The sequence below is a fragment of the Felis catus genome, chromosome A3 (assembly GCF_018350175.1).
Source record: "Felis catus isolate Fca126 chromosome A3, F.catus_Fca126_mat1.0, whole genome shotgun sequence".
Classification (NCBI taxonomy): Eukaryota; Metazoa; Chordata; class Mammalia; order Carnivora; family Felidae; genus Felis; species Felis catus.
Genome location: NC_058370.1, coordinates 1,680,137 through 1,704,928, shown reverse-complemented (window position 1 = coordinate 1,704,928; position 24,792 = coordinate 1,680,137). Strand labels below are relative to the sequence as shown.

The window sequence follows — 24,792 nt, the reverse complement described above, 5'->3', positions numbered from 1 at the left end:
GTACGGGGTGGTGGGGGCAGGGTCCGTATGGGCTGGGGGTGCCGGGGAGGAGGAGCGGGGTCAGTATGGGGTGGGGAGGGCGGGCAGAGTCCACATAGGATTGAGGAAGTGGGCGGGGCTGGGGAGGGGGGTCAGGGTCAGTATGGGGTGGGGGGTGGGAGTGCTAGGGAGCGGGGAGCAGGGTCGGTACTGGGTGGGGGGCGCTGGGGGGGAGCAGGGTCGGTACGGGGTGGGGGGCACGGGGGGAGCAGGGTCGGTATGGTGGGGGGCTAGGGAGTGGGGAGAAAGGTTGGTATGGGGCGGGGCTAGGGAGAGGGGAGCAGGGTCGGTACGGGGTGGGGGGCACTGGGGGGGAGCAGGGTTAGTGGGGGGGGCGCTGGGGGGGAGCAGGGTTGGTGTGGTGGGGGCTAGGGAGTGGGGAGAAGGTTGGTACGGGGGGGGCGCTGGGGGGGAGCAGGGTCGGTACGGGGGGGGCACTGGGGGGGAGCAGGGTCGGTACGGGGGGGCACTTGGGCGGAGCAGGGTCGGTGTGGTGGGGGGCTAGGGAGTGGGGAGAAAGGTTGGTATGGGGCGGGGCTAGGGAGAGGGGAGCAGGGTCGGTATGGGGGGCTAGGGAAACCAGAGCAGGGTCGGTACACAGGGGGGCACTAGGGAGCGGGGAGCAGGGCTGGTACCGGGGGGGGGGGGGGGGGGGGGGAGGCTGGAGAGGGGACACAAGGTGGTGGGGGGAGGGGGCGCGCTGGGGCCGGGCCGCGGCCGTGCCTGGTGCTGCAGGAAAAAGATGATCCCGTTGGAGGACACAAGCCGGAGCTCCTGCTCGAAACGCTTCGTGTGGCCTATCTGACTGCCCACGCTGATGCGCGCGAAGCCCGAGCCGTCCAGGTAGGAGCCATCAGTGAGCCACGGGTCCCCGGTCGCCTTGGAGCTACAGGTCAGAGGTCACAGGGTCAGCCAAGAGCGGGCCGAGCGCGGGGGAGGGCCAGGCCCCGGCCGCACGTACCGGGCGCAAGGCTTGTCCACGGCCGTGTCCAGCTGGAAGGTCTCCTCGAAGTTATAGAGACTGAAAACCTCCTCGTTGAGCGTGTTCATCTCGATGCAGCCGAGGTAGCCGGGAAAGCGGAGAGGCTCCGGGGGCTGTGGGCACAGGGCACAAGTCAGGGCGCCCCTCACCCAGCGCAGACCCCGGTGGCGGTGCCCACGGTGTAGCACGCGGGACCGCAGCCACACACGGAGCAGGGCCTGGCGGGACGGAGTGCGGGCCCAGGCTCACCGTGAAGTCGCTGGGGTAGCCCCCCACGTAGAAGACGAAGTTGTCAGGATGCAGGCTAAGCAGCCCCTGGGTCCCAGGGGCCACCGTGTCGGCCTTGGTCTCATGGACCGTCTGCTTCTCCACCGTGATGGACATGTGGCCGAACTGGAGGGTCCTGAGGGCAGAGCGGGTGGTGAGGAGTGGACCCCGCCAGGTAGCCGGGGAAGCACGGGGGGCCCGGCCACCCACCTGTCGATGCTGACTGCGGCGAACTGCTCCCCTATGTTCTCGTCCACGCTCAGGGTGGCGGGGCCCGCCTCCCCCAGGCGGTACACCCAGTGTACCTTCTGGTCGCGCAGAGCCACGCCCATGTAGTCGCCAACAGCCTGCGGAGGTGGCGGGAGACTCAGCAGGAATGGGTCCCAGCACAGCACCACCACCCACCCCCACCCCCCGCCCCCCCGCCGCCAACCTGGTGCCTGGCTCCGCCCAGACCGCCGTGCCGGCTGTGCCCCCCCAGTACCTGGCGGCTGCCCATGTACAGCACGAAGCGGTCCCCGGTGACCTGGCCAGACGCCAGCTTTGGACTCTGGAGGTAGAACTTGAGAGCGGTGTAGGCGGCGAGGTCGGAGAGGTCCCGAGGGGCACGCAGCTGCACCCCCGAGCGCCCATTGAACTTCATGGGCACCTTGACCTACGCGGGGGGTACGTGGCTCATCAGCGTCCACCGTCTCACCCCCCGGATGCCCGCTCTCCCCCGGCACTCGTGCCCACCTTGCTGGCAGCCCCCCGGGCTTGGGCAATGAGCTCCCGCACGCGGCCGATGTTGGTGGACAAGGCCAGGCTGGCGTTGTGCGCCCCACGGTTTTCCAGGAGGCTCAGCTTGGCCAGCAGCCGTGGCAGCGTCTTCTCCAGGGTGGACACTGCGGGGAGCAGAGGGGGTGACCCTGATGGCCCCGTCTCACAGGCTCCCGGGCCACCCCCGTCGGGGGCACCGCACCCCAGGCGCCCACCTGAGCGGCCCGCGTCCAGGACCACCTGGCCCAGGTCCTGGCTCCGCAGGCCCCCGTACTGGCCCTGCCACCGCTCCAAGTTCTGCTGCATGTTCCGAATCCGGGACTGCACACGGGCGGCCGTGTCCTGGGCTCCAGCGGCCACGGCTTTGGCATGAGCGATCTTCCTGCTCGTCTCGTCTGTGGTGGGCAGCGGACAGGTACGTTCAGAGCGACGCAGGCAAGGACCACCCTGGCTTCACCTCCCATCCGGGGAGACCGCCAGCTCCCCTCAGAGCTCACGAGAACAAGTACTGGAAACACCGCTGTCTGTCCCATCCTGTCCTCTACCAGATGGTTCCTTTTACGCCAGCCTCTCAGACCACGGCCCGGTCACCCTAACGCCCACTCCCCATGGCCACCGTCCTCCGTCCCAGGGCCCTGCCTCCCCATGGCCACCGTCCTTTGTCCCGGGGCCCTGCGTAAGTCTCCACGGCCCCCATTTGCAAGCTTGCTGGCACGTTCTACCCTCGAGCGGGCAGCCACACGGTCGGACCTGGGTGGGGCACACCGGTCCTTGCCCAGAGGCCTTGCCTGCGTCCTTGGCTCCGGCCGCAACGGCCGTGTCGGTCCCACCTACACCTCATGTCCTCCAACCACCCCTGGCCTCCCTTGGACATCCTTCCCGGAAGCCAGGTCCTGCCCAATGCCCCAAGCCCCTGGGGGTGAAATGTCCCCACTACACACTCCCCATGCGGCCACCCTGCCCCAGAGGCAGGGTTCCAGGGCTGGGGCTACCCAAGTGTAAACACGTCCCCTGTCAGAGCCCACTGGGGAGCACGGACCAGCACGACGCCCGTGTGGGGGAGGGGTCTGTTCACCCCAGGACAAGCGGAAGGTGAGGCCAGACGGAGACCAACCTACCTGTGTCCATGGCCAACATGGCCTGTACCTCCCGGACTCGGGCTGCCAGCTGCTCCCTCTTGGCCTGGGCATCTCGGAGCGGGGTCCCGGTGCCCCGGAGGGTAGCCCGCGCTGTGGCGGAAGGCAGCCTCAGCCCCGGGAGCCCCTCCTCCCCCACAGCTGGCATGCAGGCCCAGCCCTCTCTGCCGGCCCGACCAGCAAGGACGGACCCAGGCCGACATGCACACAGACGGGGAGTTCTGGACACGAGGGCCCCCAGCTTGGGCAGGTGCCGGAGCGATGGGCCCGTGGCAGCCACCGGTCCCTCCACAGGCGTAATCGTCCCCATCTCGTACACGAGATAACGGAACCTCGGAAGAGCCGGGCCACCGCCTGTGGGCTGCCCACACCCCAAGGTTCTGACAGCAGAGGGAGTGTTCCTGCCACCTTTTTTCATGCCACAGGCTGGTGTGCGCACGGCCCCCAAATCGGGACAGTAGCAAAGACCCTTCCCGGGCCCGTTACAAGGTCAGGGCAGTGGTGGCCCTCTGCATGGCTGCCAGGGCAGCACGCGGACGGTGACCAGGATTCCCCCATAGGCAGCCCTCCCCCTCCCTCACGCCGTCACCTACGTGAGCGGGCTCCCCAGACGTGAGCGGGCACAAAGGGCCGCCCCCGTCCCCCCGCCCCCCCCTCCCAGCACTCACCACGGCCCAACCTCTGCTCCTCCCGGAGGACGGCCTCCACCAGGGCGCTGCTGTTGGCCAACAGCTGCCGGGCTCGGGGCTCCAGGCCCCGCTGCACCACGGTCTGCAGACAGGGGGATGGGACCCGGGTCACCCCTGCCTGGCGGGAGCCGGGGCAGGGGGAGGGCAGGGGCTCCTGCGGGGCTGTGGGGAGGGGCGGGGCCTCACCGCCCACGTGCGGCTCGCCTCCTGCAGCGCCTGGCCAGCAGCGCCCTCCGCGGCCTGCACAGCTTGGAGGATGCTGCCGTAGGCGTTAGCGGCCTCGATGGCCCGCTGGATGAAACGGTCCCGGTTGACTCCTTGGATGATGCTGTGGGGGGTGGGAGAGGGACACTGGCTGTGCGGCCGGGGGACCCAGACATCCTCGGGCCCTCCCTCCTGCCATCACAGCTGCCAGGCCAGCCCGCCTGCCTCCTCCAGCCCCCCACCCTTCATCCCTTCCCTGCTCCCTGCCAGGTGTGCCCTCCCTGTAGCTTATAGCCAGTTGGGGTCAGGGCTTTTGCCCAGACCTTGTGGGAAACAGCAGCCTCTCCGAGAGCCCTCCCAGACTCGCCGTGTCCCAGAGAGGACCTGGCGAGTGCCCGAGGCGCTTCTCGGGCCTCGCACCTGGTCAGGTTGAGGGCCAGCTGGTCCAGCTGCCGCGCGTGCGCCTCGGCAGCCTCCACCAGATCCACCTTGCTGCTCGCCGGGGAGAAGGCCCGCATCTTCTCCAGCAGTGGGGTCCGGGCCCCGTCCAGGTTTGCGGCCAGGCGCTCGTACTCCTGGGGGGTGGGGAAGGCTACATGGGACCTTCAACCCGACCCCCTACTCGCTGTCACCTGATGTGGGAACCCAGAGGCGTGTCCTACACGCAAAGCCCCACCCGGACCTGCCTGGGTGCCCCCAGGAGTGGCACTCACCTCCCTGGCCTGGTCCATGCCGTGCAGGCGCTCCGAGAGCTGGGCCAGGATGTTCCGGGCCGCCTGCAGGGTGGCACTCAGAGTGGCATTGTCCCTGGACAGCTCCTGCTTCCGTTGCTGGAGGACACGGGAAGAAGAGGGTAACAGGGACAAAAAGATGGGACAACGTAACAAGGAGCTTGCAGGGCAGGAAGGTGAGCGGGAGAGGGAAGGAGAGGAGGGCCCCTCACCAGGACCTCCTCCAGGCGCTCCTGATTTTGGCTGTTGAGTTCCTCCGCCTCCCGAGTGGTGCCCACCGCCCGATTCAGGGCCCCTCGAAGGTCCATGAGGCCGGCCTCGTGCCGGGCCAGCTGGTCTCGGGTGCGCTCGGCCAGTGCCTGGTTCCCCTCCCAGCGGCTGGTCAGTTGTTCCTGCACGCGGGCCAGCACTGGCCAAGACCCCACACAGGGACGGGGGTTCAGGCGGAACTCCCGAGGCCCAGGTCCCGCCCAGTCCCCGGTGCCCCATCTCGAGCCGATCTCGGCCATTCTGGGCTGACCATCACCCCCTGGGGCTCCCGGACCAGTCCCTCCCCATCCCTCCTTCTCTGGGACCCACACCACTCACGTCTCCGGGCTTTGTCCAGCTCAGCCTCAGCCGCTGCTCTCGGGGCGCCCAGGTCTCGGGCCCGCATCTCCCCAAGCAGTCGCTCCACCTCGGCCAGCGTCCGGCGCACGAGCTCACCCGAGGGGGCTGAGACGTTGGCCGGGAACAGGTGGCCTGTCTGGGACTCAAGCTCTACAGGGGCAGGGGTGGGGTCTGTCAAGGCCAGCCCGCGGCCCAGGCCGACCTCTGCCCGCTAGACCCCGCCTGAGCACGCTCAGGGCACCAGCACGTGACCCAGAAACGCCCTGGATGAGTCGAAAGACCCTGGCTCCAAGCCACGGCTGTGCTCGGCTGCTGGGCCGCCTGACCTCCTCACCCCCACCCCAAACCCTGCCACCCATCTGCTCAGCCCGTCACCTCGGCTTCCTTGCCTGGCCAGCGCCTACTCCAGGACAGCAGTGGGCTGAAATCTCCCCTCCTCCCTGACCCCTGGGCCAGGCCTGCGCCCCCCAGTCTCTTCTTGTGGTGACTGATCTGTTCGTAAGTTTTTCCAGGGAATGGGGCACCGCCAGAAGGGGGCACGGTATCCCCAGAGAGGGCGCGGGCACGCCCCACAGCATCCGCCTGCCCGCTCCTCTCTGGCCACACCTGCATCCCCTCCTGCCCCCTGCGGCCCACTCAGGCATGGCACCATCTCCCCGTCGACACAGCCAACCCTGCGGGGCTCTTGGCACCAAGCCCCCTGGAGGCAGCACTTCCGGCTCGGACCCTGAGCACCATTCTGCTTGGCCGCCATCCCCTGCCCAGCTGGGTTCGCCCCTACCACTCAGGATGCGGTCCACAGCCCTGATGGATGCCAGCAGTGTCTGCGCCCGGCCCAGCGAGGCCTCAGTGCCGTCCAGGAGCCGGCTAGCCCGGGCTAGGGCTCTTGTGGCCTGTGGACACAGCGTCCCGTCAGAACACGGCACGGAGCATCAGGGGTGAGAGCAGACAGTCGGGGGCCCTGGGAGAGGACCTCTGGAGGTCCAGGCCGCTGTGGGAAGGGGTGTTCCAGGGGAGGAGCATCCCCGGGAGCGTTGGGGGAGGGGCCTCCCCGCAGGCGTTCCCCAGGGTCCTGCCTGGCCGTCTAGCCTCTGCATGTCCTGTCCGAGGCCTGAGCTCTGTCGTTCCAGGGCCTCCAGCTGCTGTGCTGTCTCATGGCGGGGGCCCGGAGGACTCCGGAGCTGGCTCTGGGGAGGAGAGAAGGTGAGAACCTGCGCCCCGGGAGGACAGGCTGGGGGGCCGGACTGACATGTACCTTCAGGTCAGTGATGGAGGCATTCAGCCTGTGCAGCCGGGCCCAGGCCACCGAGCTGGTGCTGATTCCGTGCAACTGCTGCCGGATGGCAGGGAGGAGGGCGCCGGCCTGCTCTAGGTCGTCCAGGAGCAGCACCACACAGTGGTCACACACTGCAGGCAACACGGGCGGGGGGGGGGGGTGGAGGGGGAAGTCAGTATGGGGTCGGGGGTTGGCGTGGGGCCAGGGAAGGAATCGGGGGGATGGTGTGGTGGGGACGGGTCAGCCAAGGATCACAGAACTGGCACAGGAATGTTGAGCTACGCTGAAAGTGACGAGGTTAGTAAGGGTCAGAGGCGAGCACGGGAATCACAGGATCAACCAAGAGGTCGGCACGGACTCAGAAAGTCAGCAGGGAACTGGGCAGGTGCCAGGAAGCGGGTAGAAGGTCAGGGTGGGCCCAGGGGTGCTAAGGACCGGTTGGGGAGTCCAGGACTTGGGGATCAGAAGAAAGCAGTGCGTCAGCATGAAGTTCAGGGACCCCTTGGAAAACTGAGAGAGAGTTGGGGTCACAGCATTTCTCTGGAAGTTGAAATCAGCACAGGGACTGCCTGGTCACGAGGGGCTGGGACCCACACGCCCACAGGCAGAACTGGGAGGATGCGGGGACGGGCGTGGCTGGCGGAGCAGGGCCAGAGCACAGGGGCGCACCTTCGCAGTGGACGCCACGGTCCCCAGGCCCGTCGGGCACCGGCACCTGGTGCTGGTGACTGCAGGTGTCACAGCGCTCCCCGCTGAGCCCGGGGGGGCACGTGCAGCGGCCGGTGTGCAGGTCACAGTGGCCCCCTTGGCACCGGCAGCCTAGGTACAGAGGGGCGGGGTGAGCGCTGGCAGAAGGTTGGGGGGTGGGGGGGGGCCGGCCACCCCACGGCTCCCCGGTACTCACGCCTGCAGCCCTGCTCAGGGCGCCCCCAGTGGCCCGGGGCGCACTCACGGCACTGGGGCCCTCCCGCCCCTGGCCGGCAGTGGCACTGCCCACTCTGGGGGTGGCACTCAGAGCCCTCCGCGGCTGGTCCGCAGGCACACGGGCGGCAGCCGCCACAGCTCTGGAAGCCGAAGTGTCCTTCCTGCGGCACAGACCACCTTGACGGCGGGGCTCCCCCCCCAAGGCTGGGAGGCCCCGCCCCTCAGCCGCAGGCCCCGCCCCCCAGCCGCAGGCCCCGCCCCCCAGGCAGCCCTACCTGACAGCGGTCACAGCGCGGGCCTGTCACGCCTGGCTTGCACACGCAGTGCCCGCTGTGGGGGTCACAGGTCTCCGTCCCGCACGGGGAGCAGTCACACCCTGCAGAAGGGTGCCGCGGCAAGAGCCCTGAAGCCCCCTCCCTCACCGGGCTCCTCCTCGCCACCTTACTCGGACCTGAGCCCCTCGCTCTGCCCGGCCGTCCCCCCCCCCCATCCCACGGCGGCCCCCGCGGCGGCCTGCTCGCCGCCCCCCGCCCTCCCCCGCGGCCCCCGCGCCTACGGGTGCAGTTGCCGGGCAGCAGGGCGTTGCCGTAGAAGCCGGGGGCGCAGCTCTCGCAGCGGGGCCCGGCGGTGTGGCGCAGGCAGCCGCGGCAGGCGCCCGTCAGGGGGTCGCAGTCGCTGAAGAGCAGGTTGGGGTCACCGTTGCCACTGCAGTCGCACGGCTGGCACGAGCTGCCCAGCACCATAGGGTTCCCGAAGAAGCCCGGCGCGCACCTGGGGAGGGTGGCAAGGTGAGCGGCCTGTGTCCCTCCGCCCACCCGCACGCACGCCCACCCAGACGCATGCCGACTCACGCGCGCCCCCCCACAGCCCCCGCCCCCACGCCCGGCTAGCTCACCGCTCGCAGGAGGCGCCCGCATAGCCGGGTTTGCAGAGACACTGTGTGCGGCCACCTCGCAGGACGCAGCCCACCGCGAAGCTGTGGGGACGGAGATGGCCTTGTTACAGCGGCGCACCCACCAGGGGCCCGGACCCGGAAAGCCCACCTCAGCTGTCCCGGCCTCCAGAGGGCAGTGCTGACCCAACCGGGTAGGGGACGGTGACCTTCCACACTGGGCTGTAAGGGAGCGTGGCCACCAGGCGCCCTTTGGGGGGACCCTGGACCGGCTGGCCCAGCTTACTTGTTGGAAGGCACGGCGAGGGGGCAGGGGCAGCTGACACAGGGGGCCGTCGGGTCCTCGGACCCACTGCGAACAAAGCCAGCCTGGCAGTGCTCGCAGCGGTCGCCCTCGGTGTTGTGCTGGCAGCCCTGGGGCGGAAGGCACAGGTGGGGGCGCTGACGACACAGGCCCCGCTCCTCACAGCAGGGTCTGAGCAGCCCTCCCGCCAGCCGTGCCAGGGACTCTGTGCCCAAGGCCAGCCGGTGCCCCGCCCAGGACACCTCCCTCCACCCGCACCCCAGCGTGGCCACAACCGCTGATCCGAGGGCCCTGGTCTCCCCGAGTCTGTGTCTCGGTGGGCTGCCCGGCCTCTGCTGGGCCCTACTCACCTCGCAGACGCCCGAGCCGGGGAGGCAGCGGTCTGAGTGGCCGTGGCACTGACAGGGGACACAGCGACCCAAGAAGAGACCTTTGACGTCCCGGTAATAGCCGGGGGCACACTCCTGGGGGCAGAGGCACAGTGGTCAGGAAAGGAAGCAGAGCCAGCCCCAGAGTGCAGACGAGGGACCACGCTCTCAGGCCCTCAGGAATCCTGGCCCCGACCGGCTGGAGACATGAAGTCAGATCCCCAAAGGCATATGGATGCCCTGACTCCGGTGAGCAGCCCCCCAATGTGGGCTGGGCCGCCTCTCTCTCCTCCAGATGCCTCTTCTGACTGGGCGGATGCTCAGTGACGAACCCCTCGGACAGACAAGCAGGTGGACGAATGCGTGAAGGGGAGGAGGGCGGGCAGGCGTGGGACGCGGCGACGCCGGGGTGGACCCGCGGACGCAGGCGGACCAGGCAGTGGAGGGATACGGCGCAGCCGTGCGTACGGAGGGCCAGGCAGGGACACGGGTGACAGGGGAGGGGCAGACAGATCAGCCGGCGGGCGGGAGGTGAACGGGGAGACGGAATGCGGACGCCTGCCCCCACCTCACCTGGCAGGAATCCCCAAGGTAGTTGGCAGGGCACATGCACGACTCCACGTTGCTGGCTGGAGGCCCCCCGCCCGCCTCGCCGGCCACCTCCAGCGCCACCCTGCGCAGGGAGACGGCCGAGGAGGTCTGGGAGAAGAGAGCGCGAATGTGCAGCTCCTCCAGGCCCGCCAGTACCATCATGAGCTCCTCGCGGGACACGGCGCTGTGGGTCTCCGTGTGCCGGAAGTTCCCCTGTGGGCCGTGACGGTGCTCAGCGGGGCAGGACGGGTGACTTCGGGGCCAGAACAGCCCAACCACCCGTGGGGGGACCGGCCCCCGGCCCCCCACCTCCCATGGAGCACAGACACCGCCTCCAGACGTGGTAAGGATTCAAACACACGGAGGAGATGCTTTGAATTTTAGAACAAAACGTAGGTGAGCGCTTTCTGATTCCAGAGACTGACACGTGAACGAGACGCAAAAACACTAACCACACGTGAAAAATCAAGAACTCTGAATCCGTTAAATATCTGAATTTCCGCTCACCCGAAGACACCTCAGATAGAGACCCAGACAGGCCACGAGCTGGGAAGAGAGCCGCTGCTCCCGAGGTAGACACGGGGAGGCCGAGGCAAAAGGCAGTTGGACCCGCAGGGCCGCCGGGCGCCCCAGCAGCTGCTCGGCCATTGGGGGTCAGGGCCCCGCGGGCCGGCAGGCGGCCGGGAGCGCCACGGGCACGGGCGGCCAGAGCAGCGGGGGGCGATGTGTGCGGGGGAGGGGCCGAGCTCCCGCTCCCAGGCCCCGTTTTCTGTCCCGGAGAGCGGGCACGGCAGCCTCAGGCCCCCTGGGCTCCCCTGGGCTCCCCTGGGCCGTGCCAGGATCCAGGATGGCCCCGGGTTCCCGGACCAGCTCTGCTCACCTCCACCAGCTGCAGCTGCCCGCGGTGGACGTGGCCGGGCGCCGGGTACGCCGGCTCCAGGAACATGATGCTCATCTGGTTGCCCTGGGGAGGCGCGCGGGCAGATGAGGGCCGGCAGCCGGGCTGCCCGCCGTCCCGCTCGGCGGTGCCCGCCAGCCCGCGCGGCCACACCCGCCCCGTCCGGCTACCTGCAGCACTACGTCCGGCCTGCTTTCCATGGGGATGAACACGTCTCCCCGCTGGGTCTCCGAGTGAAGTTCGTAGCGGAGGGTCCCGCCATAGGATGACACCTGGAGGCAGGGCAGAGAGACGTGACCCGGCCAGACCCTGACCGCGGGCCCAGGGTCACCAGCAACGGGGCTGGGCTGGGCCCCGGGCGCCCTCACAGAGCCCCTATCCCGCCCTGGACGTGGGCACCTCACTGCCGTCCTCCCCCAGCCTCCAGGGGGTTCCTGGACACCCTCACAGTGCCGTCCCCAGGGCCGGCCTCGCTCGCTCACCTTGTCCCCCAGGTAGGAGGGTGGGGCCTGCCAGTACAGCTCAGGGAAGGCCTCGGCCCCGAGCCGCAAGTCGGCGTAGAGCAGCTCCGAGGCCGCCCGCAGCTCGTGAGGCACCACCTGCCGGTCGCTGCTCAGCAGCGTCCAGCCCTCCATGTCCACAAGCTGTGGGCACACAGGAGGGGCGCGGGGTGAGCACCCTCACGTGCCACGGGGCCCGTCCCGCACCCGGGGCCTGCCGGTTGGGGGGCACGTGTCCCCTCTGGGAGGCGGCCCTGCCCCAGTGCAGGTCCTGCTGACTGCACACCTCCCGGCGGGTGTGGGCCGAGCTCCCGCAGCGCTCGGTGGCCCCGAAGCAGAAGCAGCGGGTGCAGCCTTTGGGGTTGGCAGCGTCCAGGAAGAAGGTCCCCAGGCGGCACTGGTCACACCTCAGGCCCTGCACGTTCTCCTGGGGGCGGGTGGACAGGGCAGGTCGGTCGGCCACGTGCTGTGGGCTCGACCACCCTGGCTCGCTGTCACCCGCTCGCTGACGGGCTGGGTCCCCAGAATCGGCCGGGAAGCCCCCGGTGACCCCAGAGGAGGAGTTTCAGCGGCTGAGGCAACATAGGAGGTGGGGCATCAGGCCGTGGAGGCCACCTAGGCCCCCCCGGCCCCTCACCTTGCAGTAGCACTGGCCCGTGAGGGGGTCGCACACGCCGGGCGTGGAGCCCGCTTCGTGGCAGTCACAGGGGCGACAGCTGGGGTAGCCGTGGAAGCCAGGGGCACAGGTGTCACAGCGGCGCCCGGCCACATTGGGTCTGCACCTGCCAGAGGAAGTTCAGACGCTGGCCGGGCCTCCCCTCCACGCTTACTGAGACCACAGGTGGCCCCCAAGGCAGCGGATCCCCAAGGTGTAACCCCTCCTCCAGACCTGGGGGGGGTGCTCTCAGTGGCAATGCCATCCATCCCTGACCCAGGACCGACCCCGGGCCACGGTGACAGCCCCACAGCCCAGCTCACTTGCACTGGCCACTGTCCATGTCACAGGTGGGATCCGTGAGCTCCTGGACACCAGGCCCCGAGCAGTTACACTCCTCACAGCCAACCAGGGGGTGGCAGCCAAAGGTCTGGGGCTGACAGACGATGCAGTCGGGCGGGACGGTGCGAGGCGGGCAGACACAGCGGCCGGTGAGCTCATCACACAGGCGGCCTCGGCAGTCACAGGCTGCAGAGCACGGGCACGGGCGTGGCGAACCCTCTGCCCCATCAGAGGCCGGGGGGCCGGGCCCGAGGACACCCCACCCCACCCCACCCCGGCCCGGTTTCGCCAAGCTCCAGGCCGCCCGGCCCAGGCGGCTCCTCTGATGTGCGGTCAGTTGCCGGAATCGCTGTCCGGTCCCCGGACCCTGCCTGACAGCCAAGCTGTGGGCTGCCTGAGGTCCTACAGATGGGGCAGCAGAGCTCTAGAACTTTCTCCTGGCCACCGTACCCACACTTCCTTCCACTGGGAAGCCTCCTTGGGATTAGGACCCTCCTTCGCTGGCACCCCCCAGGGGCTGAGTTACTCACGCCTGCAGCTGGGGAAGCCCCAGTAGCCAGTGGCACAACGGGAGCAGTCACGGCCGATGACATGGGCACGGCAGGGACACTGGCCCCCAAAGGGCTCACATGTGGGGCCCGTGGCTCCCATTTCATGGCAGCCGCAAGGCCGAGCCCCGTTGTTATAGAAGAGAGAGAGAGAGGAGGCTGCATCACGACAGAACTGGGACGAGCTGCTGGGGCTGGGGGGAGAATCAGGTGGTAAGGCCAAGTCCCCACCCAGAGCCCCGCCCCAGCCCCACCCACCGCCCCGCCTCCAGCCCCGCCCCAGCCCCAGCCCCGCCCACCTGATGTGGTATCCCTGGCTGGCACACTGGCTGATGAAGTCGTAGGATTTGTCCAGGGGCTCCTCTCGGAGGTAGCTGGAGCTGTAGGCCTCCTCGGGGACCACCAGCACATACTCCTAGAGCACCAAGGCCTGGTCACCTTCCCGTGGGCCCAGGGGAGGACCCAGGTTGGGGAAGTATACCAGAGCTTGCCGGAAGCAGCACATCACGAAGGGGAGCGGGGGGGGTCTCTGTGACCGGCCAGGGTCCAGCCAGGCAGCTAAGACGGTAGTGGCCGCACCACACCCAACCCGGGCCCCAGCAAGGCTGGCAGGTGTTGGGTGCCCAGTGGGCTGCTGTGAAGGGAGGTCGGCTTCTGGGGCCTAATGGACGCTTGGGGTTGTGATGCTCAGCGATAAAGAAACGTCCAGCCTCTTGGTGCCCCCCTCCCATCCTTTGCCAGACATGCCTTTGCCCTCCCTCTCCATCCCTCTAGGCCTCCTCCTCCGAGAAGGCCACCCTGACCAGCAGAGCTCCAGGGGGATAGCAGGCAACGTCTTGGCTCTTAGATACCCTCCCACCTCCACCAGCCTCACAGCCTGGCCCGGAGGTCCGTGGAGCCCGCTCTCCCTGGCACCTGGCGTGGGGCTGGGCCACGCAGGTGGACACACCCTGCCTGAGGTGACCGATGGTGTGACGCGTTCAGGACATCCATACCCGGAGACGCTAGCCCCACGTCAGGCCCCAAGACATCCGCGTGCAGACGTGGCGTCCTCGGGACTCACCAGCCAGAGCCACCGGCCCTCGGGCACACGCACGGTCACGGTGAGCTCGCTGTCGGTCACATCCAGGACAGTCTGGCCCTCACACACCACCAGGGTGCGGCAGCCATAGCCGTGCGGGCAGAAGCTGGCGTTGGCGTGGCCTGGAGGGGGATGAAAAGGCAGGTCGGCGCACACCCTCCACGCCCCACAGACCGGCCGTGGCCCCGTGGCCTCATTCCGGGGTCGCTCCCGGAGCCACCAGGGAGGAAGAGATGGCCACGGGACAGCGCCCTGCCCACCAAGGGACGTGCATCTGCGATGCACAAGGCGGACATGTGACCGCGCGTCAGGCCTCTCTGGCTGGGCCCGCTCGCGCTACGTGAATCGGGTGTGGCCACACACAGAGGCCCGCTAGGCACGGGTCCCGAGCTCGGCCGAGCAAAAACGAAGCAGACACACGTGTGAGAACACAGGTGCCGTCGACACGTGTCCCACGGTGAACCCGGGATTACCCGCCTATGTGACAGGGCGAGCCCCGACTCTGGAAGGGAATCAAGTGAATCCGGGAAGGGGGCCCGGAGGCTGGGGCTGCCGCCTGCCCTGGGCCCTGGGCCCTTCCTCTGAGAGCGGACACCTCTCGCGATGTCCGCACCTCGCGATGACCACACGAGGGGCCGTGTGAAGAGACCCCCGACGGGCTGGCTCCTCGTCCGGGGGTCCGCCCCCATGGCCCGCCCCTGCCACTCACCCTGCCAGACTCGGCCCCCGCTGACGAGGACCTCCACGGTGAAGGTGGGGTGCGCCGGCTGGTAGCCATGCAGCAGGAAGGCGTAGCGGCCCAGCACAGGCACGTGGGTGGTGAAGACCACAGTCCCCTGCAGGGAGAGGCTCCGCTGAGCGGGCGCGGGGGTAGGAGTGCGAGCCGGGCTGGAGGGTGGAGTCCTCCCGGCCTGGGCCCTCACCTGGGGGTGGCGCAGCAGGGTGGGCTCCACGTCGGGGTCCACGGCAGTGGAGGGCCGAGGCTGGGGCCCTGGCGGGAGCGCGCCGGGCGTGAAGTCCTGCGAGCGGGCCAGGGGGAGGCCGGGAGGCAGCGGCAGCACGTGGCAGTCCCGCAGGATGATGGGCTGGGGCGGCTTCGGGAAGCGCGACGGCAGGCAGGTGGCACTGGAGGGGGCGCGGGAGTGAGTCCCTGCGGGCCGGCCGGTGTGCCCCGCCAGCGGTCCCGGCCCCTCCCGGCCCCGCCACCTGCTGGGCTCGAAGGCACCGTGGCTGCTGACACAGCGGACCCGGGGCTCCACGAACTCCAAGCTGAACGTCTCCGCGGGCACCAGGGTGACGCTGTGCTGTGGACAGAGAGCCAGGCGTGGACGTGCGCGTGGGACCCTCCCACACCCCGCGTCCCGCTCTCCGCGCCTAGTCCCTGGTTCCTCTGGCTGCACGAACACTGGCCCTCGACTGCACAGTCTAGACCAGAGCCCTTCTCAGCTCTCCTCGGGGCCACCCTCCTGTCTCCCCTCCGCCATCCATCCTGTCACTCTCTGCGGCTCCTCGACCGCGACCTCCCCCTCAGCTCCAGCGACAGTATTTTGTGGGGCAAATACAACAAACGCGAGACACCAAAGCTGCCCAGGAAACCCCAGAGCGGAGGCGGGGACACCTGCCCTGTGCGATTCCGGTAACAAAGCTCCAGAACGCACTGATGGGATGGCGCGGTCAGTGCCGGGGGGTGGCCACGGGGGCCGAGGGGCGTCGGGGGGGCGTGCTGCTTCCCGGCCTGGGTGTGGGGGGTGAGGGAGAGCCACGCTGGGCTGTGCACGCGAGGCAGGTCTGGGTCCCCGCCCCAGGGCTGAGCATAGACGCAGGCGCCCTGACGTCAGCTGGCCGGGCGGGAGCCCTGCGGCCGTGTCTTCAGCAACACGCGTGAAACACACCAGCCCCAGAAAGCGCACGGAGGGGGTGCGGCGGGTAGCCACGGGGCTCCCTTTCCCGTTGTGAGTCTTTCCCGACATGCGACGCTTTTACAACAGCATGTGCCGGAGAAGATCCAGTTTTTAAAGGGCGGGAAACGTAACACTGGTCTTGGGAGAGCGAGCGTCACCCGCCCTGAGCTTTATCGAGGGCACGTCTCCGCTCGCTCCTGGGCGTCCGCGACGTTAGCATAGCGTGATGCTTCGTGCCCAGGCAGGTGCAGGGGCCCGTGTCGCGGCAAGGTCGTCCTCGTTCTCAGAGCACAGAGGACGACCAGGAGCCAACGACCCCACCGAACAGACCCCTTTACATCGCGATGTTCTTGCAAATCATACCAGGAGGCGGTTTTTTGTTAACATAGTTACTTTCTCCTCCTCTCCAATCCCCCCCGCACCCCCTCCCTACGAGCCGTGCGCGCACTAACGGTGGGGCGGCTGCTGGGCACCTGGGCTCCCCACACTCTTCTACTTCTATGCCGTCTGGAATCTTCCGAAAGGCCTGAAGCCACAGGGGGGCCCTGGGGCCCGTGCAGGTCAGGGGTCAGGGCCTCACCAGGAAGAAGCGTGCCTGCTTGGCCGTGAGCCGGACGCTGGCCTCCGTGTCCAGGTGGAAGACCGCCAGGTGGTGCTGCGTGTCCAGGGCGGCGCCCCGGCACAGGGTGCTGGGGACGGGGGCGGGGCGGTCAGCGGGGGGCCCAAGCCCTCCCACACGTCCCCCCCAGACCCGAATCCTCTCCCACTCCCACAGACCTGTAGAGGCAGGGGTGCAAAGTGAGTGCCGCCTGCTGAGGGGCCCGCCGCGGGACGTGCACGCCTACGCCCACCTCCTGGCGGGCGTCCTCATTGGCATACTCCACCACCAGGACGTAGCGGCCCGGCTGTGGCACAGCCACCTGAAGCTGAACGTCCACCTGGGAGTGGGGGGGACAGAGTGATCAGAGGCCCCACCAGCAGAGCGAGACCCCGTGCACTCCCTGGACACCCCTGGGCACAGCCCTTACAGCCTCACCCCCCCCCCCCCAGGTCTGAGTCTGCACCTGCTGTCCTTGCCCGGGGCACTCCTCCCAGGACACCCCCATGGCCACTTGGCCTCCAACCTCTGCTCACTCCAAGCCTCCCCTGCCTTCCCAAGGCCTCTTGGCCTCAGTGCTGCTGAGTGCTTGCTGCCCGGAGGCCCAGCCTGGATCTTCAGAGAGAATAAATGACTCTCTGCCTCCTCGCGATAAGCTGGAGGGGCGGGGGGGGGGGGTCAGCGACACCCCATTTACAAATGAGGCTCCAAGGCTGTTCTGACTCCCGACGTCAAACCTGTGGCCTTGCCTGCACCTGTGTGCCGTCACCGCGGCACGGGCCCTCCCTCCCCCAACCTCCAGCCAAGGGCACGCCTTCCCCGGATCTTGACCCTGCCTGCCCCTCTGTGGGGTCCCAGGGACACGCACGTCACTGCCCAGGCAGGCGGCCAGGGGCGGGTGCGAAGGGCTGAGCTGCTCCGTGGGGCACGGCCAGGGCAAGCTGTTGTCACGGCGACACAGGGCCTCGGTTCCTGCAGCTGAGGGGAAGCCATCCAGGGGCAGGTGCGTGTAGAGGAGGCAGCTGGGTTGGGGGGAGGGCGGGGGACACAGAATGCCGTCAGCAGGGACACGCAGTGGGCACAGTGAGGGTCAGGCCTCCACCCCCACCAGGCCGGCCCTCACTTCTCCCTGAAGCGCTGCTCAGCAGGCCGGAACGTGCAGGCCTCGGTCACCCGCAGCTGCAGGACAGCCGCCTCGTAGTAGGTGCTGGGTAGAAGGACCACATAGTCCTGGCGGGCGGGGGGAGAGGTAGGTACTAGGGCCCCATCCGTGGGCCCTGATCCACCCCGCTCAGCCCCCACCTCACCAGGAGCACCCCCTCAGCCTCCACGAGCAGGGCCCAGGCGCCGGGGTTCAGCACAAAGGGCTCCCCAAAGCCCCTCTGGGGCACGGTGACAAAGGCAGGCTCCGTGCTGGGTGGGAAGGTGACAGGCTGGCTCTGCTCCGTACCTGGGGACGTGGACCGTGAGACTCCTAGTCTCAGCCCACGGGCCACCCCGGGCTGCAGCTCCCCCAGGGCACAGACCGGCCCCCCACCCACACGTGGGCCCCCAGTGGGGCTGGAGCAGAAGTGGGAGGGTAGGGGGTGGGGCAGGAGCAGCTGGGGCGGGGCTGGGCAGGGCTAGGGCGGGGGGGGGGCGGGGGGGCAGTGGAGTGGGCAGCAGGGCTGGGGCGGGGCGGGCAGCGGGACAGGCAGCGAGAGGCCCCCAGGCACTCACAGTTGGTGCAGGTGGCAAACTTGCCCTCCTCCTGTACAGAGACTCGCCCACTCACACTGCTGGGCCCGCGGTTGACGAACCGGAAGACGAGCCGGAAGAGGTCAGGGGAGGTCACGTTCAGCCTCACCACGATCCTGGGCTGGAGGGAACGAGGGCACGGAGAGTCGGGGTCGCCCCTCCCTGGCCATTCCCAGCCTGGTCCCGGTCCCCCCCCCCCCCCCAACCTGTGCTGCCGGCCGCAGTGGGGACTCGACGCTGAGACCTGGGCCGGGCAGCTCCCCACCCACCTGGATGGGCGACATTTGCGCATAGCCCCTCCAGCCGAAGCTCTCGAACTCGAGGGGGTTGAAGCCAAAGCGCGCGGTGCGGCCCTCGGGCGTGGCCGCCTCCTCCAGCTCCAGGCGTAGGTCGTGTAGGTCAGGGAGGTAGTGGTCCCGCGCCGGCCTGGCCACGACAGGGGCGGTCAAGGGCAGTCCCCCGGGGCCCCTACCGGACGAGCTGGCTCTCCGGCCCCCTGCCCTCCAGCCCCCCGGGTGGGGCACCCACTCGGCACAGGTGAGGCCCTGGGTGTTGGGGCGGCACCGGCAGGCGCCCGTCCGCGGGTCACAGCCCTGTCCCAGCGCACCGCCAACGTCACACCGGCAGCCTGCGACGGGAGGGAGCCAGGTCAGTGCCGCCCACCCGCAGCCGGCCTTGGCGCTTTTCCCACACCGGGCCCGGGCCCCTGGGGCTCGGTCTACCATCTGCAGAGAGCAACGGGGCCACAAAGCCCACTCCCACGACCCGCAGGGGCCGCCTGGGGCTCCGGACAGTCACGAGACCCCGGGGCCAACTAAGTGACGTCTGCCAAGGGCACAGGAGAGAGAGGGCAGCCCCCGTGCCCAGCACCGGCCTGGCCAGGCTCTCGGAGGCTGCCCGACGAGTGCCCGCACGACAGCCAGGCCCTCCCCGCGGGACGCAGTCACTCACTGCGGCAGCCAAAGTAGTCAGCTCGGTCCAGCCCGAAGAAGCCGTCCCGGCACGCTGCGCAGGCCTGGCCACACACGTGAGGCTTGCAGGAGCACTGGCCGTCGCCCTGTGGCCGGGGAAAAGGTGAGACGAGCAGGGAGGGTCGGGACGCGCCTGCCCCACAGCCCCCGGGCACCTCGGCCCCCAGACTCACCGGCCGGCATTCGGCGACTCCACCCAGCGTGCCCCGGGGATCACAGCTGCAGCCTAGGGGAGAGGCAGAGCGGGCCTGGACCCTGCGGGGCTAGCACTCGCCTCCCTACACCGCTCCCGTGCCCCAGAGCCTCCCAGCACTCCGACACCCACCCACCCCCAGACTCACGGGTGCAGCCCTCGGGGTTGCTGGGACTCAGCCCCCAGAACCCGGGTTTACAGCGATCGCAGCTCGGCCCCTCCACATGAGCCCGGCACGTGCAAGGGGCCTGTGCCTGGGAGAAGATGAGACTGAGGGTCGGAATGGGTCCCTGCCCTTCTACCTGAAACCCTTAGCCCTGGAGCCCCGACCCTGCCCCATCTCGGGCATGTCCCTGGGATGCAGACCGAGGACCAGCCAAGGGAACAAACGGGCCCTGAGGTTGCCAAGGTGACAGGGCAGCAGGGGAAGCGATGGTCTCCCTGGAGGTGACAGGCTGAACTCCACTGAGGGCTGACCTGGGCTCACCTCAGGACGGGTGTGATCGGCCGGGGCCAGGCCGGCAGGGTGGCAGGACCCGGCTGTGGGGAGACACGGGCTCTGGTCACTTCTCAGTCACTGACTCAGGGCCAAGGGCTTCCCCGGGCCCGGCCAGGACCCACGGCTCTGTGGGAGCCAGCACATGTGCCTCCCACTCATGTGAACAGGCGTGCAAACACATGCAGGGTGCCTCTGTGCTCTGGTTCCCTCGGCTACAAAGACACGTGCCCTCCCCCGCCACAGGGAACATGCAAACGTGTGAACACACGCTGTAGGCGCACAGAGCGCGTGAACACGGCGAGGGAGCACGCGCTTCCAAGAACAATCACGTGAAAACGTGTGCACGCACTTACGAGGCCCACAGACGCACATACGTGGCACGCGGGCCCCCACGTGAGCACAGTGCGTGAACGGCCACACGAACGCACGCGTGAGCACACACGGCGCGTGGACGGGCGTGGGCACACAGGAACGAAGGGGCAACTACACGGACCACGCACCCCGCGCCGGCCTCACCTTCACAGGTGGGGAAGTTGTAGGCGCCGGGCACACAGGCGTCACACCGCAGCCCCGTCACGTGGGGCCGGCAGCTGCACTGCCCGCTGCGGGGGTCACAGGCCGCGTGCAGGGAGCCCTCGGCGGAGCAGCGGCAGGCTGGGTGAGAGAGGCAGGGTGTGGGCGGGCAGGAGGGACATGGCCGCCCACCCTCCCCCGGCGAGGACACTCACGGGCACAGTGGGGGAAGCCGTGGAAGCCGGGGCTGCATTCCTGGCAGGTAGCGCCCGTGTAGCCGGGGCGACAGAGGCACACGCCCCCTGCCCCGCAGAGCTGGTCCAGGGCACCCCGGGGGTCGCAGGTGCAGGCTGCAGGTGACACGGGGTTAGGCCCGGGGCGCCTGTGGGTGGCCCTCCCGCTCCACCCGGGGCCCCGCCCTGGCCCTCCGCTCACCATGGCAGTCGGGGTAGCCATGGTGGCCCGGGCTGCAGCGGTCACAGTGAGGGCCGTCGAACCCTGGCCGGCACGGGCAGCGGCCGGCCTCATCGCAGCCCTCGGGCAGGGTCCCCACGGGGCTGCAGCCACACACTATAGAGGGAAGGAGCACATGGGGGCCCCCTGAGCCAGGCAGGCCACACCCTGGGCCCCACACACCCCCGTGCCCGCTGGGGTGGCCTCGCTCACGCTGGCAGAGAGGAAAGTGGAAGTATCCCGGGGCACAGCGGTCACACGCGGCCCCCTCGAAGCCCTCCCGGCACACGCAGTGGCCTGAGTCAGGGTCGCAGTCCCCATCCACCACTCCGGGGCTGGAACACCGGCAGGCTGCAGGGAGGGGTGGCCACACTCAGAGAGGGTGCGGACTCTGGGGGCCCGCACGAGCACTGACATGGGGCCACACTCACGCTGGCAGCTCGGGCCGTAGAACCCCGGGGCACAGAGCTCGCAGTGGACGCCCTGGAAGGCGGGTTTGCACACGCAGCGTCCCACCCGCGGGTCCTTCCGGCAGGCGTTGCCCTGGGTCCCGGCGGCGCTGCAGTCACAGTCTGGGGGGTGAGAGGGGAGTCTCAGGCGCCTCGCAGACCCCAGCCCTCCCCGCCGGAAAACCTCTTCTCTCCGCAAACTCTCTTTACGCCTCATGCGCTCATACAAGAATGAAAGGACAAAAATCCCAAGAAGGCAAAGCCCACATTTCTGGAAAACTGCGAGCAAGGAGATCAGGACGGCTGTAGTCCGGGTAATTACTTGTCGCTAACACAGCTAAGTCAACCGCAGGCATTCGCCCCCCCCAGAGAAAACATACAAACAAAATCATAGAGAACATTGTAGTCTTTATAAAGAACTCTGTGGGTTGGAGAGAAGGAAGAAAAGTGAGCCAAACGTCTCAACTTACGTCTGAGAAGAGGTCGTAAATACTATTTAATTTTTGTCGCTTGTAGAAGATAATGGTTTGATATTTGTCAGAAATGGAAGGTTGTCCCCGGGCCAGATGAGGAGACAAAAACGGAACTTGTGACCCCCCGAGAAGGAAACACCAACTGTGCAAAACCAAAACACGTTCTGTTGCCCAATCTAGCCAAACGCGGGAAGCAAAGACCCCGCGGGAGGAGAAGGGACACAGCCAAGAGCAGCAGCCCCGACCGAGGCCACGTCCCTGCCAGCCATGTCTCCTTTCACAAGATAAAGCTCAGAGGCCTCCGTTCGGCTCCTGAATAAAGCCAAGGGCCACTGGCACGGCGCAGTCGCAGCAACGGCCTGCCCTAGACGCGTTCCCGTGGATCGAACCCACCCCTGGTTGAGACCCAATGCTTCACACCTTGCTGTAACTAGGACAGAATGAAAATAATAAGTTCAAGAAGTGATCCAAACAGCAACAAAAGAAAGTAAAAAAACCAAAATACCGTGTGATCTCACTTATACGTGGAATCCAGAACAGAAACAAAAAACCAAGCTCACAGATACGGAGAACACGTTGGCGGCTGCCGGGCCAGGGGTGGGAGAAAGGTGTGAAGGCGTCCAAAGGCATAAGCTTCCAGGTGTAAAAACGAGAAAGCTATGGGGCTGTGATGTGCACTTCACTGTGCTGGATGGCATATTGGAAATTTGCTAAAAGATCTGAAAAGGTCTCATCATGAGGAAAAAGTAATTCTGTAATTGTGTAGCGACAAGACGCTAAGCACGCTCACCGTGGTCATCGTTTCGCAATATGTGCAAATATCAAACGAAGACGTTGTCCACCTGAAACTCCCCGGATGTTGAACGTTAACTACGCTTCAATTTTTTTTAAAAAGAAGTAGAAGGAATGAAAGGTTTTAATTCAAGGTTTTCAATATTAGGAAACAACATCTCTCCCCCAAACTACAAAGAAAAAAACTCCAGCAGGTCTTACAGGTGGAATCTTAAGCTGTGTTTTGGAAACGCCAATAAATTAAGCAAACTTCCAGAAGAGGAAGAGAGGAAAAGAAAGAAAATGAAAACAGACCATGAGAGAAACGAAAGGGAAGGTAGAAATCATGACAGACCGCTGTGTGTGGCTCTATACCACTACGTTTTAAAATCCAGGGGCACCTGGGTGGCTCAGTTGGTTAAGCATCCAACTCTTGATTTCGGCTCAGGTCTACACTGACAGTGCTGATCGTGCTTGGGACTCTCTTTCTCTCTGTCTCTCTCTGCCCCTCCCCTGCTCACAGTCTGTCTCTCTCCAAAAAAATAAACTTAAAACATCTTTAATAAAAAACAAAACAAAACCAAAAGACGTAAGCAATTTGCTAAGAAATATAAACGACCAGAATGGACTTAGGCTGAGGCAGGAAATCAACAGATACAAAACCACGGGAACGAGAACCACAGTCGAAGACTTCCAGTAAACAACAGGTGTCAGGGCCCGTGGTCTCGGAAGTCCTATCAAACTTTTAAGAAATGGGTAATTCCCGTGATTTTTAAACCGCCCAAGCGAGGGTCATTTCCCAAGTATTTTACAAAATGAATTACAAAATGAAAACAAGATGGCACACACACCAAAGAAAAACACCAAGAAAACCCTCAACCGGTCTCCCCGACAGATACAGACACAAAGGTCTGCGTTAGGAAAGACACCATAGGGGCGCCTGGGTGACTCAGTGGGTCAAGCGTCCGACTTCGGCTCAGTTCATGATCTCACACTCTGTGAGCTCGAGCCCCGCGTCGGGCTCTGTGCTGACAGCTCGGAGACTGGAGCCGGCTTTGGATTCTGTCTCCCTCTCTGCCCTTCCCCTGTCTCACGCTCTCTCTCTCTCAATAATAAATAAACGTTAAAAAAAATTTTAGGAAAGACACAACGGAATTCCTTGGACAAGGAACAGACTGCCCTGGATACACCACCAGCATGGCCGTCATGGAGCGCCAACCCTGGGCCACAGGGACCGGAGGGCTTTTGGGAGTTATGCGGGGGCTCAGCAAACTGTAGTCCAAGGGCTTGGCTCCCCTGCCTGCTCTGCAAATAAAGCTTTATCGGAACACAGCCAGGCCCATTCACGTTCACACAGTCCACACCGCTTTCCAGCTGTGGCACACGACAGCGGGGCTCACGAGCCACGAAAGGACACCCGGCCCTCAAGATCAAAGGCAGGCCCTGTCTGGGCTTTTCTGGAAGAAGTCTGTTGACCGCTGTTTACGCCACTGATGAAGAACAGACATTTAAACGTACAGAAGAGACCGTCAAAGACCAAGCGACACAAGAATAAGTGAGTTTAGGGCGCACCACCTCCATACGACTGAGTCAGAGGCAACAAGTGTCGACAGAACCACCGGAGGGTTGAAACGGCAGCACAGGAGAGAAGAGTCCCTGAGACACGAGGCAGGGGACCCTGCCGGTGGAGGCACCGGCCTGTGAGCCACGCATCGTTTGCTGAGTGTGCAGACAGCTCAGCCCCGCCAGCAACGTGGACGCCCATCAGACTGGGACACACCATCTGCTGAAAGGCGCGCCTGATTCCAGAAAGACAAGGGGGAGGCAGTCTCTGACAGGTGAGCGTCCTGCCAGCTGGGCTGACGGTCGCAAGCAGCTTGTCGCTGCGGTGATGCCCTGAGCGTCCGCTGACGCCGCTAACGTGACTGCACTGGACACTCTTTCGTTTCAGAGAGCGGTTTGGCAACCTGCAGCCAAAACTGTCCCCGAACATGCATGTCTAGTGACTCAGAACCTTCTAGGAAATCGTTCTGCAGAAATGACTGAGAATTTATGGAAAGTTTCAGCTACAGGGATGTTTATCGTAGCATTTTTTTTCTCAATTGGAAAGAACCTAAATTTCTAACAATTGGGAGTGAAGTAAACGCTACATCTGTTGGGATGACACGGAACACGGAGGGACACGTCTGCAGGGCCACAGCGGGTGGAAACAGTTACAAAGCTCATGTACACGTGGCTGTCTGCAGAAGTGTGCAGGCACACAGGGAGGTCCTGGCTGTAGGAAGAGGGCTTATTTGTAAATGGTGCAATCTCGGTATCTTTTTTTTTTCTGCTTTATACTTACCCATGCTTCCGGAAAGTTTTTTGGTTTTTTTTTTTTTAGCACGAATATGCATTATTTGCATGAAAATACAAGAACCAAAGGGCACCCGGGTGGCT

General features: G+C 66.3%; 1 protein-coding gene across 3 annotated transcripts in view; it reads right to left on the bottom strand.

Moving 5' to 3' along the window:
• The window catches only part of LAMA5 (laminin subunit alpha 5), a 51,607-nt gene that overhangs the window by 4,153 nt on the left and 22,662 nt on the right, over nucleotides 1–24,792 (bottom strand). For all 3 annotated transcript variants that reach the window (XM_045053409.1, XM_023251034.2, XM_045053410.1), the window contains exons 12-65: nucleotides 21,092–21,232; nucleotides 20,874–21,011; nucleotides 20,643–20,777; nucleotides 20,423–20,557; nucleotides 20,211–20,348; nucleotides 19,683–19,735; nucleotides 19,344–19,449; nucleotides 19,176–19,228; nucleotides 18,983–19,088; nucleotides 18,560–18,659; nucleotides 18,301–18,457; nucleotides 18,014–18,152; nucleotides 17,602–17,744; nucleotides 17,418–17,524; nucleotides 17,163–17,316; nucleotides 16,474–16,634; nucleotides 16,277–16,385; nucleotides 15,002–15,099; nucleotides 14,719–14,920; nucleotides 14,505–14,631; nucleotides 13,778–13,917; nucleotides 13,014–13,129; nucleotides 12,697–12,908; nucleotides 12,148–12,352; nucleotides 11,807–11,951; nucleotides 11,456–11,596; nucleotides 11,152–11,313; nucleotides 10,840–10,941; nucleotides 10,652–10,735; nucleotides 9,754–9,984; nucleotides 9,163–9,276; nucleotides 8,795–8,922; nucleotides 8,512–8,592; nucleotides 8,173–8,387; nucleotides 7,892–7,992; nucleotides 7,597–7,777; nucleotides 7,362–7,511; nucleotides 6,672–6,823; nucleotides 6,493–6,603; nucleotides 6,198–6,309; nucleotides 5,396–5,566; nucleotides 5,020–5,216; nucleotides 4,790–4,906; nucleotides 4,497–4,651; nucleotides 4,059–4,200; nucleotides 3,852–3,954; nucleotides 3,166–3,276; nucleotides 2,263–2,442; nucleotides 2,024–2,172; nucleotides 1,773–1,943; nucleotides 1,499–1,635; nucleotides 1,271–1,424; nucleotides 1,001–1,134; nucleotides 763–925 (exon numbers count right to left, since the gene is read on the bottom strand). In XM_045053409.1, coding sequence (XP_044909344.1) covers nucleotides 763–925; nucleotides 1,001–1,134; nucleotides 1,271–1,424; nucleotides 1,499–1,635; nucleotides 1,773–1,943; nucleotides 2,024–2,172; nucleotides 2,263–2,442; nucleotides 3,166–3,276; nucleotides 3,852–3,954; nucleotides 4,059–4,200; nucleotides 4,497–4,651; nucleotides 4,790–4,906; nucleotides 5,020–5,216; nucleotides 5,396–5,566; nucleotides 6,198–6,309; nucleotides 6,493–6,603; nucleotides 6,672–6,823; nucleotides 7,362–7,511; nucleotides 7,597–7,777; nucleotides 7,892–7,992; nucleotides 8,173–8,387; nucleotides 8,512–8,592; nucleotides 8,795–8,922; nucleotides 9,163–9,276; nucleotides 9,754–9,984; nucleotides 10,652–10,735; nucleotides 10,840–10,941; nucleotides 11,152–11,313; nucleotides 11,456–11,596; nucleotides 11,807–11,951; nucleotides 12,148–12,352; nucleotides 12,697–12,908; nucleotides 13,014–13,129; nucleotides 13,778–13,917; nucleotides 14,505–14,631; nucleotides 14,719–14,920; nucleotides 15,002–15,099; nucleotides 16,277–16,385; nucleotides 16,474–16,634; nucleotides 17,163–17,316; nucleotides 17,418–17,524; nucleotides 17,602–17,744; nucleotides 18,014–18,152; nucleotides 18,301–18,457; nucleotides 18,560–18,659; nucleotides 18,983–19,088; nucleotides 19,176–19,228; nucleotides 19,344–19,449; nucleotides 19,683–19,735; nucleotides 20,211–20,348; nucleotides 20,423–20,557; nucleotides 20,643–20,777; nucleotides 20,874–21,011; nucleotides 21,092–21,232 — 7,469 coding nt within the window. The remainder of the gene's footprint in view (nucleotides 1–762; nucleotides 926–1,000; nucleotides 1,135–1,270; nucleotides 1,425–1,498; nucleotides 1,636–1,772; nucleotides 1,944–2,023; nucleotides 2,173–2,262; nucleotides 2,443–3,165; nucleotides 3,277–3,851; nucleotides 3,955–4,058; nucleotides 4,201–4,496; nucleotides 4,652–4,789; nucleotides 4,907–5,019; nucleotides 5,217–5,395; nucleotides 5,567–6,197; nucleotides 6,310–6,492; nucleotides 6,604–6,671; nucleotides 6,824–7,361; nucleotides 7,512–7,596; nucleotides 7,778–7,891; nucleotides 7,993–8,172; nucleotides 8,388–8,511; nucleotides 8,593–8,794; nucleotides 8,923–9,162; nucleotides 9,277–9,753; nucleotides 9,985–10,651; nucleotides 10,736–10,839; nucleotides 10,942–11,151; nucleotides 11,314–11,455; nucleotides 11,597–11,806; nucleotides 11,952–12,147; nucleotides 12,353–12,696; nucleotides 12,909–13,013; nucleotides 13,130–13,777; nucleotides 13,918–14,504; nucleotides 14,632–14,718; nucleotides 14,921–15,001; nucleotides 15,100–16,276; nucleotides 16,386–16,473; nucleotides 16,635–17,162; nucleotides 17,317–17,417; nucleotides 17,525–17,601; nucleotides 17,745–18,013; nucleotides 18,153–18,300; nucleotides 18,458–18,559; nucleotides 18,660–18,982; nucleotides 19,089–19,175; nucleotides 19,229–19,343; nucleotides 19,450–19,682; nucleotides 19,736–20,210; nucleotides 20,349–20,422; nucleotides 20,558–20,642; nucleotides 20,778–20,873; nucleotides 21,012–21,091; nucleotides 21,233–24,792) is intronic.